At 44.6% G+C, this 13,398-nt stretch overlaps 7 protein-coding genes across 7 annotated transcripts in view; 3 read left to right on the forward strand and 4 right to left on the reverse strand.

Moving 5' to 3' along the window:
* The window catches only part of V2V93DRAFT_393660 (uncharacterized protein), a gene marked incomplete at its 5' end in the record, with an annotated part of 1,102 nt that extends 511 nt beyond the window's left edge, over positions 1–591 (reverse strand). The window contains 2 exons of the mRNA XM_066912500.1: positions 40–455; positions 515–591. Coding sequence (XP_066768863.1) covers positions 40–455; positions 515–591 — 493 coding nt within the window. The remainder of the gene's footprint in view (positions 1–39; positions 456–514) is intronic.
* Positions 592–2,447: 1,856 nt separating this feature from the next.
* Positions 2,448–3,521, reverse strand: V2V93DRAFT_363326 (uncharacterized protein). Its single transcript, XM_066908577.1, has 3 exons — positions 3,183–3,521; positions 3,016–3,117; positions 2,448–2,958 (listed from the first exon to the last, which is right to left on the reverse strand). Exons 1-3 carry the CDS (start codon positions 3,384–3,386, stop codon positions 2,854–2,856), a joined length of 411 nt encoding a protein of 136 aa, XP_066768864.1. The 5' UTR covers positions 3,387–3,521; the 3' UTR covers positions 2,448–2,853.
* A 37-nt stretch (positions 3,522–3,558) lies between these two features.
* On the forward strand, positions 3,559–5,208 carry V2V93DRAFT_363328 (insulin-induced protein-domain-containing protein). Its single transcript, XM_066908578.1, has 3 exons — positions 3,559–4,410; positions 4,462–4,628; positions 4,685–5,208. The coding sequence occupies exons 1-3, from the start codon at positions 3,625–3,627 to the stop codon at positions 4,827–4,829; spliced, it is 1,098 nt and encodes a 365-aa protein (XP_066768865.1). The 5' UTR covers positions 3,559–3,624; the 3' UTR covers positions 4,830–5,208.
* On the reverse strand, positions 5,121–6,319 carry V2V93DRAFT_363332 (UPF0041-domain-containing protein). Its single transcript, XM_066908579.1, has 4 exons — positions 6,168–6,319; positions 5,804–5,827; positions 5,622–5,745; positions 5,121–5,545 (listed from the first exon to the last, which is right to left on the reverse strand). Exons 1-4 carry the CDS (start codon positions 6,262–6,264, stop codon positions 5,368–5,370), a joined length of 423 nt encoding a protein of 140 aa, XP_066768866.1. The 5' UTR covers positions 6,265–6,319; the 3' UTR covers positions 5,121–5,367.
* Positions 6,320–6,553: 234 nt separating this feature from the next.
* Positions 6,554–7,991, reverse strand: V2V93DRAFT_363335 (WD40-repeat-containing domain protein). The gene has a single exon (XM_066908580.1). The coding sequence runs from the start codon at positions 7,834–7,836 to the stop codon at positions 6,679–6,681; it is 1,158 nt and encodes a 385-aa protein (XP_066768867.1). The 5' UTR covers positions 7,837–7,991; the 3' UTR covers positions 6,554–6,678.
* A 612-nt stretch (positions 7,992–8,603) lies between these two features.
* On the forward strand, positions 8,604–9,807 carry V2V93DRAFT_363338 (nucleophile aminohydrolase). The gene is made up of 4 exons (XM_066908581.1): positions 8,604–8,875; positions 8,935–9,059; positions 9,120–9,374; positions 9,434–9,807. Exons 1-4 carry the CDS (start codon positions 8,716–8,718, stop codon positions 9,482–9,484), a joined length of 591 nt encoding a protein of 196 aa, XP_066768868.1. The 5' UTR covers positions 8,604–8,715; the 3' UTR covers positions 9,485–9,807.
* A 171-nt stretch (positions 9,808–9,978) lies between these two features.
* Positions 9,979–12,738, forward strand: V2V93DRAFT_377798 (uncharacterized protein; the record flags this gene model as incomplete). Its single annotated transcript, XM_066911929.1, has 2 exons — positions 9,979–10,158; positions 10,696–12,738. The coding sequence occupies 2 exons, from the start codon at positions 9,979–9,981 to the stop codon at positions 12,736–12,738; spliced, it is 2,223 nt and encodes a 740-aa protein (XP_066768869.1).
* Between the last annotated feature and the right edge of the window lie 660 nt (positions 12,739–13,398).

Below are 13,398 nucleotides of genomic sequence, written 5' to 3' on the forward strand. Positions count from 1 at the left end.
CTTCTGGAGCAGCTGCGCGTCCCCAGATAGGGCCTCCACGCGGTGACCATGGTTCAGCCTTAGCGTCAGCTTCGGCCTCTGCATCAGCTTCTGGAGCAGCTGCACGCCCCCAGATAGGGCCTCCACGCGGTGACCATGGTTCTGCTTTGGCATCAGCTTCTGGAGCGGCAGCGCGTCCCCAAATAGGGCCTCCACGCGGTGACCATGGTTCAGCCTTAGCGTCAGCTTCGGCCTCTGCATCAGCTTCAGGAGCGGCATCGCGTCCCCAGATGGGACCTCCACGCGGTGACCATGGTTCAGCCTTAGCGTCAGCTTCAGCCTCTGCATCAGCTTCTGGAGCAGCTGCACGCCCCCAGATAGGACCTCCACGAGGTGACCATGCCTCAGGCTTGGCATCCGCCTCTGGTTTAGCATCACGCTTAACGGCCATTTCGGGCAGTATTATGTCAGGCTTTCTATGATATAAAGTTAAAATCGATATTGACATATCCGGTTGTCGAAATAAAGAACATACGCCTCAGGAACCGGAGCTGCGACAGCCAAAGTAGCCGACAGACAGAGAGCCACAGTAATGAGAGTGATTGTTTTCATAGTTGGAGTATGATTACTGCAGCGAGACTAAGGAGAGACTGGATTCTGTTATTAAAACTTGTGGTGGACTGGCGAAGAAGAAGGCTTTGCAAGGCACGGAAGAAAGGCTCGTTTATATAGACGCGAGATCATTCAAATCAAAACATAGGGAAGCACAACTACTCAAGTGAGCGTGACTTAAAAAACCAAAAAGCAATCTATGGAGGCTGTGGCAGCCAAACGAGTGGGTGGACGGGGCCCAATTTGTCTCGGATCCACTCCTTGTACTTCGCATCGGGGTACGAGCTCTCATGGTGGCTTGCTAAAACAGCGCTAAGGATCGTGGATATGCGATACGCTAGGACTGACATGACATTTTGGCGACGAAAGCAGCCATCGAGGGTTTTGACAGACGACGTAAGTGGTCTGTCTTCATCAAATGAACAGAAACAGAAAGGTTGTAGATATTTGTTGAAAAAACAGACAGCAGAACTTAGCGAATGCATGAAACGAGAAAGCTTCCAGCAAACAGAGATACAGAACGTTAATCCAAAATGCGTAAGAACATCATCCGATTTATCGTTCAGTAGCCAACAATCCTGATATTGCAGTCATAAACTTAATAACAATCAGTACAGCAAATTCCAATTGCAGCTCCTTTATCTCTTTCATTCAGTAATCTAGTTGATAATAGGAGGCTGATAGTATATTATTCGAGCGTCAGTTTCCTAAAGGGGATAGCAACGGGAAGAGCGAGAGGGCAATCTTTATATGCGTAGCGAGGAGCCGCACAGCCGTCATTTCTCTTTTTGTCCCGATATGCAAAATTAATTTGCACAATCGCTGCTACTTTTGCAGATTTCCCATGATCGACGCTAGTATTCGCAATATATGAAGTACCACGCTTTTGCAGGGGTCTCTTTTGGCTCGTAGATTGTCCTTTTACAGAATAGGAGCTGTGCTCGTCTAATTGCCTCTCAGAGATTTCAGAGTGCAACAATTGTTGGACACGTTGCAAACGAAAGCTTATAGTGCTTTTGTAGGCGGTCATTGTATATATAGTCGTCGAATTGCTACTTGAATTCATATGTCAGGCCTGTTTATGCTCTTGTCATTATCTGCCCTAGAAGTCTGAGCATTCTGCCAGCGATCTAATCCGGACCTCAAATGCTATGGAGTAAGCGAGGATTCTCCATACTCTATCATTTAGCAGTAGTTCTATATTCCAGTACTCTGGTACTGATTACCATTTTTAGTTAGTCATATTGGCTTTTCAGCGTGCTTTTTCGCTGCACCTGCTTATTTTGTCTGTAACATCAGATGATCAATTATTGGACAATCCTTGCGTCTTGGTTGCCGCGACAATCGAACAAACTAACAATGACATAGCAGCTTTGACCTTTCAGAAAGTGAAGGCTGCTAAGGAGACAGTCAAAGTGTTTGTGGGCACCGCGACGTTGTGCTGTAGAAGAGTACTTAACTGGGCACTATTAGAGGCAGAATAATTGCTTCAAAATAAATTTAATCAACAACCGGCTGTGAATGCCGAGAAGACTGAGCCTTTCTATCTTTTATTCCCCTTAAAGCTCTGAAAAGAAAATATAACACTTCAAGTGTGAGACTTTGATCTTCGCATGGCCGGATACTGGCTATTCTGCTCTACTGCCTCAAGTTGTAACATTTTAGAACACTCTTATTCGATTGGCCATAGGGGTATGTTCGCAATCACTCTCGAATTGAAGTTACCGAATTCAGCTCATTATTGAAATAAGTTTATTCTGGGCGATATTTCTTCGATTATTTGTGGCGCCTACCGTTTTCTTAGCAATAGACGATCAATATATTGACCGTCCACTATATTAATAATATCTTGTATACTTTCTACACTAAGACTACTTGTATTTTGGTTGACGGCTTCTCAGCTTATGTCGTTGGTCTGGTTAAGCTACTAATGCTGTTTAGTCGGACGGTATACCATTATCCGCACTGAATTCTAGAGTCGATAGATTTCCTAATCCAGTATCAAATTCGTACCCATCTTAATAGATAACGTTTGTAGATATTTGTCTATTAATCAATCATCTTTCTGCTTTCCAAGCAGTGATTTGTCGTACTGAAAATGTTGAAAGCAGTCATAGCCACAAAACAATATATCGTAATATCTGGTAGTTATTCCTCTCCATATTATCATTATATACATTTTAAAGCAAACAACCAAATTAAGTACTGCAACCTATTATACAACATGTTCCTTCAATAGAATAAACCCAACGACACCTTTCTTTATTGAACAAGATGGCCGGGAAGTAGGAAATTGGGAATAGAATCACGGATGAAATAGATGTGGCCACAGTTTTCACATCTCATTGAACCTTGAATGATTTGAGTCTACAAGCTGTGAGTTAATACAAAAGTAGAGTAGAATCATGATAACAGCAGTCCTACCTCAAGAAGTAAAGTGTGAAGGTCCCGTAATAGCTGCTCATGTTCTGGAGCATTAGGATTCTCGATCTCTGGCTTCGTCTCTGGCAGCATATTGTTTCCCAGCTATACGGACAGTATCAGTATTCGTTTCGAAACCGAAAACAATGGAAAGCCTAAATAATACACACCTCGCGAGCAGTCGTAGTGAGAGCAGGCCAGTCAATACGGGGCAGCATATTATAAACAAACTCGGGACTAAAATCGACATCTTCGTGGGCCAACTCCAGAGGAACATCTGCTGTCTGCTGGTCAAAATGCAAAGGAAAGCACTTCGGCGTAGCAGAGCACGCTTTGACAGAGCACTGTACAAAATTCGCTGTAAGAAGCTTCATAGCGCAAGTGCAATAGTATGCTTGGATTTGAAAGTCGGTCGCTCAGTTTTGCTGTTCGCAATTCATAAATTTTGTACAGTTTCGAGGATAAAAAATTATCACGTGCATATCAGTCGAGCAGTACTGTCACAGAAAACCAAGCGGCTCATATATCGCAATCTCGTCTGTTTATATCCGCAACCAAGTCGCCTTTCTCATCGTCTATTTCGGTATTGGGGTTTCTTTATTGATTACTCATATGGCTCCACAGATGGTCTCCGCTGACAGTGACCATATTTCTCAACCTCAACCTGTACGAAGTTTCGCCAGCACGCCCAGCTCTGCCTCCAGTCCCACCCCACTATCTTCGAGCATGCAGTACATCTCTCCTGAATCTCAAGATAATGACTGTTGCAGCGATGCAGATTCTGTTGATGGCTTACCTCACAAGTCGCGGTCTATAGTATCGCTGACAACTTCTGCTCTTACGGGTATTTTCGGTAACCCACTATTTGACACCAATAGCAGGTCTTCAACACCTGACTTACTGCAAACGCAGCCCTCGTCGTCTACCAACTTGTATGGCGAAGGTGTTGCTCGTTTGCGTCGGAATGAAGGAAGTACCGTATGGGTGCATCCTCGCCAGACTCTTGATAAGGCTGGGAGCTTACAACAACGTCGTCGCTCAAGTGTCAGCTTTACTGCTTCCACCAGCACATCATCTACTGGATTGGCTTCGTTCGGCAAAATCAGTTTACTCTTTTCCTTTGGAGTTGCATATGGCCATTTAGTCACACAACTTCAAGACAATCACTTCGTCACAAATACTACGCTTAATGTCGACCCAGTCGGCAGCTTTACGCTGACATGGGGATTTCTGGGCATAGCTCTCGGATCTCTTTTGCCGTTTGTTGACTCAATATCTCCGTCAATGCTTGGACCCATCAAAAACAGTTTATTGAATTCGTCTGGTGGCGGTGTCACTGTGATGATGTATCCTATAATTCGTGCGGTCGGTATATTTATTGGAGTTTCTTATGGCATCGTAAGTATTTTTGCTATACCAAAGTTACTTTCTTAGTTAACTCTCTATCAGCGTCACTTGCCTTGGACTTCAACACTTCAGGGAGCCGTAGTTCTGGCGGCCTTGAACCCTCTCTTATGGTTTGCGATTGATACATCGATAAACGGATTCATTCTGTCCTCCTTGACTGCAATTATCGGAACAGTTCTTTTTGCTTACTTTTATCCCACTCATCTTCCGTATGTACTAGCTATTACTCTGTATCACTCAACATCGTTATTAACGACATTTTTAGGTCTGCCTCGAACTGGTCCGAAGACTACATTTCTGTCGCAACCTGGATCGCCTCCATATTTTTCTGCAGCTCGATCTGCTTTGGTATGATTGGTAGAAAACTTCTTGGACCAAAGGCTGACAGCGTTAATACCACTTCACGATGATGGTCCTCGTCGTTTAATTGTGTTCGCACTTTGATAACTCATTTTTGTTTCTTTGTATACATACTTTTTTTTCTGGTTTGATTTTATACTGATGGTTTTGGGTCACCGGGTCTTGTTTTCGCTCTTGCACTGACGCAATCAAGTGAATGATGCCACTTATAGTATATACGTATTTGGCTTCTTTTTCTTTCTCGATCCGTGGGCAGCTTATTTTTGTGCATACGTGGGGACTACTTGTTGTATATATGTGCAGTGATTGGATGGTCTGGAAATACAGTAACATGAAACGTTGCCACCTTTTAAACCTGGCGAAAGAATTTATTTTAACATGTGACCGGCACTGTAATACAAAAAAGGTAAAATAAATATAAAAGCAGCAGTAGGCAGGCGCGTGTCAGCACATGATATGATCGTCAATCGAGTCTATAGATCTCAAGCATAATACTAACACCGCACTCCTTTTCCGTTCTATATATAGCGTTGAACAAGAAACAAATCGGGGAAAATCTACAAGATTTCTCTGAGTCATATAGGGAGCTTATTTGCTGGCAGCAGCTGCACCCGCCTCGGCGCCAGCAGTACCGGCTTGAACCAGAGCTCGCTCCCGGCCGCCAAAGTACCAGTAGTTGATAAATCGTCCTCCCTGGATAAGCTGAGCGCTCTCATTAACAACGTGACATCCAAACAGAAGGTAGTTAACGGGAGTGATGGCCATGCTAAATAGTATGCGTTAGTTGACTCTGTTGATGACATGTTGGAAGAGTAAATTAGCATAAAAAGCTCACGACGTACGAATAACGCATGAAAACAAGAGAGTAGAGAATAAGAGATCCAGTCATTGGTCCAGAAACAAGCTGAGGATCCTTCTTGATATCCATGACAGCGGCAATTGGAATTCCGAAGTTAGAAACGGGACCTGGCAGTAGACGGAGTTATTATGAAGGTCACAAATTTGTAAGAAGACTTAAACATACCCCAGAAATGAGTAGAGCAGACATCTAAACAAAAGAAGATCAATCAGCATTCATATTTCACAAAACAAGCATCGGTACTTAAACAACTGTAGAGAAGACAATAAACAAACATCTAGAAGTTACGAGTTAGCATCACAGATATCCGATCAAATTCCCCCACGTCGACGTCCCAATCATTCGAAATAGAAGAGAGCCCATGAGCAAATAATGCTTCAGCTAATACACAATTTAATGCACTAAACAGTCACCCAAATCAAAAACATGTAGCATATTCAACCTGAATGATAATTGTTGTCTATACAAGCAGTCTTATTCCCCCTCCCCCTCATCCCACAGGAACAAAGTCCCGGAGGCTTACTCCTACCACGTCGACGCTTGGGAAAGGCTCTATCGAAAAAAAAAACATACTTTAGAAAGTCCTTAGAGAACAGAAAGTTACCGAAGCGCTGAAATGTAGACATTTTTTAATCCAGAAAGATTTTAGAGAGGTCGTGTGCGATGTAGTGTGCAAAATTTAGTGGATGCGTGGTTGGTTGGAAGAAGGCGGAGATATTATATACTTAAATCGGGGATCAGAATTCCGCCGGAGCGTCGCTAGTCCGGTATCGCCGTGACATTGCTCCGCGTACTGCTTTTCAATCTAATCGATCCAAGATATTTGTTACCGCTGGCATATTTTATACCACTTTAGATAACCATGTGGATATATGCATCAAGAAAAGAATTTGAAAAGTGCAACTCCAAGCAAGGTAATTTTCTATAGACAACGAGTAGTATTTGATTATCTCCAATAAAAAAAAGGATTCTGAATTCCAAAATTTTTAGAATTCCCAAAATGCAAAGCTTTTTCTATATTACAAACCCAGATCTAGTCATTATATACTATTAAGAATCCCACTCTTGGTTTTCCGTTTCATTGTAAGCACATGCACACCATTCTTGGATCCCTTCACTTTCTTCCATCGACCATTCTTCAGCTCTTTGCCAGCAGCAACACAAATCTTCAGAGTGTCCTTTCCTTCTTCTACAATAGATAGCCCATTGACAATTCCCTGAACCTTCATATCTGCTATAGGTTGTAACTCGTACTCTTTCTTTGTGCCGCCCAGCAGGGTGCCCTCTTTATCAATCCGATCAGTTTCGTCAACATTCACTTTCCAAACCTTTACGCTTCCGTTCCATGACCCGGACACAACAATATCAGCGTAAGGAAGGGTGGCAAGAGCAGTTATGTGTCGAGGTTGGCGAGGAGGCAGTTCTATTCGAGAAGAATCTGTCTCGGCAGAGTATAGCTCTGGTGCTAATTGAGGTTCAAGTCCATGAGCTTGGGGGACCACAAAAACTGGCTTTTTCTTTGCCAGGGTCCAAAGTGACAGGTTTCCGTTATCACTTCCACTTACAAAAATATGATGATCGACGAATGCCACGCAGTCAATGCTGTTTTCAATGTATAATGGTTTCTTCTTCTCTAGCACCGCCGTCTTATTCTCGAGAGTCCGGCGCGGTCGAGCTGCAGCGCCACCACTTCCTCCACCTCTAAAAATAAGTTGGGCCTCGTCAACGATTTTCCATAATCGAACTGTACGATCCCGAGCACCGGCAGTGATACAACGTTCTTGGGCCAGTGCAGAAATCGCATTAATCTCATCTTGATGGCCAAATAGTGTCTCGACATATGACAGCGCGTCGAGAGACCAGCTCTTTACCGTACGATCTGCGCTAGATGAATACAGTGTATGAGTGCCTCGTCGAAATGCAAGACCTGTAACCGGACCACGATGTTGGGTAAATGATTTTAGAAATTGTAAAGTAGCCGCATCAAAAACGTTAATTTTCCGATCTACTGATCCGGTGGCAACAAATGCACCATCGTTGGAGACTGCAACACATATTATATCTTTCTCGTTATGACCAACGGCAAAGCGTACTCGTGTTCCAGTAGCCAGATCAAATTTAGATAGAGTGCGATCTTTCGAGACAACATAGGCAAAAGTAGGCGCATCTGGTGTCGCAACTCCGGTTGCAGTCAGCATTCTTTTAGAAGAAAGAAATAAGCGGTGCGGACGAATGTATGTGAATGCTGACGCTATATGCTTGTACAAACGGCCTTGATCTTCGGCAACATCTTCATTAAGACGAGCAGCAAGAATATCTTTGTCAACGTCGCGTGCGTCAAATCCGGCAGTGTCTAAAACAGTCAATTATTAGCTACATGTACACAATTATTAATCATTAGAAGCGCACCAATTTCAGTCTGCAGATTATCGAGATACTGCTGTGCCAGTCTTCGTCTCTTATCCGCTGCGGACTCATCAGCAAATTCTTTTTGCTCTTCAACATCTTCGATTTCATCAGAGTCGCTTTCTTCGTTACTATCGCTCTCTGCATCATTCATCTCTGCATCCTCATCGTCTGTAGTCTCGGGATCGGTGATCTCCTCATCGTCCTCAGAAGCTATTGTGCCTTCTTGTATCTGTGGCTGCCGCTGAGGTCCTCGTGAGTTATTGGTGCGTCCATTTCGAAATTTTCCATTTGAAGCACCCTGAGATAAGCTTGCAGATTGACTTCCGCGCTTACGCTTTCGCGCAAAAAACGGATCCGACATTCGGCCAATAGTGAGATGATTCTGCTAGCAGAAAAGGTTGCGAGTAAACTAAAAGTCCCAAAAAATTTCCTGGGAGCATAGAGAAAAAAAAACATCTAAACCTAAAGTAACCAATTAAGGGGTTTGTATAAATCATAACACATGACTTGCGCATAATTGCGGCGCGGGCTAGAGTGAAGCAGAAGGCTGTAGACCACAGCTGAGGTTGTCATCCACACCAGCTAAACTAATCAAACACCATCAATTGACCTATCGTACCTTCGTCTCTTATCCATTTATTTTTTCTTCACTATATATAGGACCGAATATGGATGTTATATTGGGAATCACGACCGAGAAGGAGGTCATCGTTATTACCTCGCGCGCTGCCGTGCGAGGTGTATCGATCTTGAAGACTGATGACGACAAGACTCGTGTTGTAGCCCCGCATACCTTGCTTGCATACACTGGAGAAGCAGGAGACACTGGTATGAGATCTATATCTCTGACTTTATGCAATTGCTCAAAAGCTGATTTCCGATTCTAGTACAATTTGCAGAATACATTCAAGCCAATATCCAGCTGCACGAGATGCGTAATACAACTGAGCTCTCTCCTCCGGCAATTACCTCGTTTATTCGCACTCAGTTGGCTACCAGTTTGCGAAGTCGGGTATGATTTTGTACGATGAAAGGTAGTCGTAGCCAATACTGATATGCATCTTCTCTGCAGAAACCATACAATGTTAATGTTTTAGTTGCTGGATTCGACACGGCAACTGACAAGCCAGAACTGAACTGGATCGACTATCTTGCTTCGAGAGTCAAGGTTCCTTATGCAGCCCATGGATATGCCGCATATTACACTTTGTCGTTGTTGGATAGATGGCATCGCACCGACCTGACGCTGGCCGAAGGACTCGAGGTCGCGGATATGTGCATTGCTGAGCTGAAAAAGCGATTACCAATTGATTTCAAGGGCGTAGAGGTAAGTAGTGGGATTCGTTTCTAGTACGGCTGATTGCTTTTTCTAACACATCATGATAGATCAAAGTCGTGGACAAGGATGGTGTGCGAACAGAGAAGGTTACAGAATAAAGATTGATGAAGGGGAGAATATGAGTTTGTATGTTTGTAATTATACATATCCAATACCACGTCAAACATAGTAGCAAGTTGCGTACAACTGGGAAGGTTTCGAAGAATTTTGTGAGCGGCAAACGGGTCTATCGGCAATGGTCAGCGCCGCCCGCCGAAATCGGAAGAGCCATCGAATGAATGCGAGCGCCGCCTTTAATATAGCATTATATGTGGGTCCTTAAATCTTTCTTTCGTAGTACTGGCAGCTACTACAATAAAACAAATATGTAGAAATTAGTGCTCGGTGGGGTCCGAATATGGGCCTGAGCGAGCGATCAGATCAGAGAATGGCGTGTGCGGCGGATTCATCCCTTTCTTCGATCGGTCGTCACATCTTTGCTGTCGAACTTTTTGTTTTGATTTGCATTGTCCGCTCCTTCCTTCACCGTTTTTCTTGTTGTCTTCATCCTTCTCCCTCTCCTCATATCTTGTATGTCTCTGGCGGCCGGGCAATGACGCCCTTTACTCCCTTCCGGCACCTGGTCGAGCTGGACGAGTGCGCCCGGGCACTCAATCTGACACATGCTCATGTCGCGAACCTCGAGCTCGCCTTCGCGGAAAATCCCCGTCCAAATATCGCAACAAGAGATGCGATTAGCGACCAATTGCATATCGCTCCGCGTGTCGTACAGGTGTGTTCTTATTCCTTGTCCAGTTGTTCTGCGGAAGTGCTGTAGGTGGTGCTCTACATATGGCTTTCTGAGCCTATCCGCGAGTCAAATAATTCTCTATACACCAAAAATAGTGTTTGCCGGTGATTCAGCGTAGCGACTTTTGGATTGCTCGGCGGGTTTGCATTCTATTGCTGCAGGCGTGCTTTACGGCTTCTAAAAGGTGTGTTGGCATCAGATCAGACGATATCATGAAGCAAGTTGCAGTTAGTTTATAATCACTCGCTATTTGCCCGTCCCTGTCGATTCATGACTTGCTTGAGCTCTTAGTTTGTTTTAATCTCCGAACTACCTTCTGCAATCAATACGCTGTTTGTCTGCTACGTATCGTCTTTCACATCCTTCGTCTGGTCTGGTCTTCGCCGAGATTCCCCAAACCCCCATCCCTAGCTTGCACCGTCAATTGATCTACACGTCAAGACAGAGTTTCGTGGAACCATTTGCACGCACTCAAATAGAGATCTGTCTTCATTTTTATGATACTAATTATTTGTATAGTTGTGGTTTCAAGACCGTCGGCGTCGATTGAAGGATGAGAAGCAAGTTGAGACATCCAGAGTCGAGATGATCCTCGCACAGGCTAGTGCCGCTGCAGCGGCGGGCCAGAGCCAGCAGATGCCCTTACAGCAGCAGCATCAACCATTGCGACAGCAAATTCTGTTTCAATATGATAACGAGCGGCCGTCTACCCCTCCTCCGTCGACCACGACTGCGGAGTCACCCTCCTTTCCACTTCTGCAGACCTCCATGGGCGCAGCGTATCCCCCAGTAACTCCCACACAGTCACCGGATAAACATAATTTGATGCGCAAGCACTCGAAATCTGTCTCTCACCCCCCAGTTACACCGGCACGGCTTATTAGCAAGGACAGCAATCTGTCACCAAAATACGCATCTCCGTCAGAAGCATCTTATGCATCTCTAGAGCGCTCTGTTGCTGTAGCCGCAGAAGCGGCTGCGTTTGCATCATATGGAGTATCTCCCTATCAGCAGCCTCCGAGCTCTGGTGGATATTTCTTTCCATCCGCACCTTCGCAGGCGTACGTAGTTAGTCAAGCTAGTCAATCGTTCCAAGGGACTCCTCAGAATGCCAACTCTCCGGCATCGCATTTGTCACCTAACGCAGTGATTTCGCCTATCCCGCTGCAACGCACGTATTCTACACCCCTTCCTACGGAACTAGAAATGCAATATCAGCAGCAACAAATGCAAATTCAGTTTCAGCAGCACCAAGCAACCCAAGGAGGAAAGATGTTCTCTCCCCTTGCTGCTGCCGTGAGCGTCGGCGAATCGAAGCTTGCGGCAAGAAGGAGACGATTAGGGCCTCCGTCCGTAAGGCTTCATCGGTCACAAAGTTACTCTGCCGCACCTCCACCGTATATTTCACAAAATCAGCCTGGCCAAAGCATTCCAGCTGGTGAGTATTCTGCAGCAATGAATTCTGGGGAAAGTTCAGCATACCTGCATCTGAATGCTGCTCCTCTCATGATGCCTCTCGACAGCTCAAGTCGGGAAGATGCCACTTCTGGACTACTTCGACGTTCAAAGAGTGTGTCTTTAGTACAGTCGCAGCCGCCTACTCGAAGTCGAAAATCAAGTGTAAATGGACGCGGTAATGGTAGTAGTACAGGCTCGAGCGTAAGCTCCATCAGCCAGCAGGATGTAATTGACGGTATGGCGCCTATGACTCCTATCACGCCTATGACTTCTATCGCAAATTCATTGCAGGAACTTGAAGTTGAGGGTCATGGCGATGCCGGTCGCGAGTATAAGCGTCTACGGTCTCGTGTATCGGATCGATCGTCTGGAGACGGAGATGTGACGGATGATGATGAGGCGCAGAAAACAAAATCCGTGCAACAAATTCTTGCCTCTATTGTGGACGTCGAGAGAGATGTAACACCAGTTAAGACCTCTATGGATGGGGTTCTCGCATCTGCATTCCAGCAGCAACAGCAGCAACAGCAGCAGACTCACCGGAGGCTTTATCTCGACACATCCTCTGGCGTCGCTACTATAAGCACCACGCAGACCGCCATGACACCGAGCAACAGCCGACCTGTTTCTGTGACAGATACACCTAGTATTACCTCTGTGTCTCTCCATTCAGCATCGCCATTATCCGACCGTCAATCACCTTATGTGACTACAATAACACCTCACTCGACGCGACCAACCACTCCTGTTTCTCTTTATGCTACAGCACCAAATACTTTAGCATCTACTCCACTTGTAGCTGAATCCCCTTCTACAAATTTGCGTGATACAGAATCTCTATACAGTCCTATGCATCAGGAGCAGACCACAAATCCGGGTCGCTCTGAGCTCAGCAATATGCATCAAGCTGCTGCTGAACTTTTTCTCTCTTCTCCAACCGCCGCGTTAGAAGCTGATGAGTCTCTTTGTAGCAGTCTGATACCTGGTGTTTTGTCTTCAGACGACATCACCACTTTGGAAGAAAATCAGAGACTTTTGATGCTTAGCAGACGACTAGACGATATGGGTGTTTATGGCTATGCGGCGTTGCATGACTATCTCTAGAATATGCAGATCAAATTGAGAACGCTATAAAGTCGATTTTTGGAGAGGCTGTATTTCAGGGTGCCATTTTTTCTTTGGTTCGGTGTTCCAATCTAAAGGAGTATTCATTTTGTTATCCATATGCGATTTTTGTTTGTTGGCTGTTTTAGAACTGCAAATAGTAGATATATATCATTTGTTTGAGCATACGTTTCTCGACGCATATATTCCATTTTCAGTGGAGAGTGTTATCATTTTATTTTACTTTTTATTTTGTCCATACGCATCTATATTATTAATCACATTAGTTGAGTCATTTCTGCCATTTGTCCAGTGACATGGTGATGCTTGAATTACTTTTCGAGTTTTTGCTCTGTATTCAAATATTGGGAAATCACATCGATACACAAATGTAATGATTGTGAAGCATGTACTTGCTATAACACGGCATTGTTAACCCGAGAGTATCATTCATAATCCTTAAACTCAAATCTCTCCTGTCTTGAGGAAAAAAAGATTCATACTCCTTGGCAAAGAAAATCAGCACTGTGATGCGGGATTCGGTAAACTCTTACAAACCTCTTTTTTTTTTTCTCGTCTGGCAGATTAAAAGCAGCAGGTCTCATTTGTGACGCGACCATGACTGATACGGCAAAGCTTATATCTATCAGCTTCCATATT

Source organism: Kockiozyma suomiensis (genome assembly GCF_038497685.1).
Source record: "Kockiozyma suomiensis strain NRRL Y-17356 unplaced genomic scaffold V2V93scaffold_1, whole genome shotgun sequence".
Lineage (NCBI taxonomy): Eukaryota > Fungi > Ascomycota > Lipomycetes > Lipomycetales > Lipomycetaceae > Kockiozyma > Kockiozyma suomiensis.

What these genes read in the sequence shown, in the direction of transcription:
- V2V93DRAFT_363328 (XM_066908578.1), top strand. Translation starts at nt 3,625, where the DNA reads ATGGCTCCACAGATGGTCTCCGCTGACAGTGACCATATTTCTCAACCT. An exon ending in TTGGAGTTTCTTATGGCATC is followed by an intron (nt 4,411 to 4,461) that starts GTAAGTATTTTT and finishes ACTCTCTATCAG; the next exon opens with CGTCACTTGCCTTGGACTTC. An exon ending in TTTTATCCCACTCATCTTCC is followed by an intron (nt 4,629 to 4,684) that starts GTATGTACTAGC and finishes CGACATTTTTAG; the next exon opens with GTCTGCCTCGAACTGGTCCG.
- V2V93DRAFT_363338 (XM_066908581.1), top strand. Translation starts at nt 8,716, where the DNA reads ATGGATGTTATATTGGGAATCACGACCGAGAAGGAGGTCATCGTTATT. An exon ending in CTACCAGTTTGCGAAGTCGG is followed by an intron (nt 9,060 to 9,119) that starts GTATGATTTTGT and finishes TCTTCTCTGCAG; the next exon opens with AAACCATACAATGTTAATGT. An exon ending in TTGATTTCAAGGGCGTAGAG is followed by an intron (nt 9,375 to 9,433) that starts GTAAGTAGTGGG and finishes ACATCATGATAG; the next exon opens with ATCAAAGTCGTGGACAAGGA.
- V2V93DRAFT_363335 (XM_066908580.1), bottom strand. Translation starts at nt 7,836, where the DNA reads ATGCTGACTGCAACCGGAGTTGCGACACCAGATGCGCCTACTTTTGCC.
- V2V93DRAFT_363332 (XM_066908579.1), bottom strand. Translation starts at nt 6,264, where the DNA reads ATGTCTACATTTCAGCGCTTCGGTAACTTTCTGTTCTCTAAGGACTTT. An exon ending in CTGCTCTACTCATTTCTGGG is followed by an intron (nt 5,746 to 5,803) that starts GTATGTTTAAGT and finishes GTCTACTGCCAG; the next exon opens with GTCCCGTTTCTAACTTCGGA. An exon ending in CTTGTTTTCATGCGTTATTC is followed by an intron (nt 5,546 to 5,621) that starts GTACGTCGTGAG and finishes CATACTATTTAG; the next exon opens with CATGGCCATCACTCCCGTTA.
- V2V93DRAFT_363326 (XM_066908577.1), bottom strand. Translation starts at nt 3,386, where the DNA reads ATGAAGCTTCTTACAGCGAATTTTGTACAGTGCTCTGTCAAAGCGTGC. An exon ending in TCACTACGACTGCTCGCGAG is followed by an intron (nt 3,118 to 3,182) that starts GTGTGTATTATT and finishes CTGTCCGTATAG; the next exon opens with CTGGGAAACAATATGCTGCC. An exon ending in TTCACACTTTACTTCTTGAG is followed by an intron (nt 2,959 to 3,015) that starts GTAGGACTGCTG and finishes CACAGCTTGTAG; the next exon opens with ACTCAAATCATTCAAGGTTC.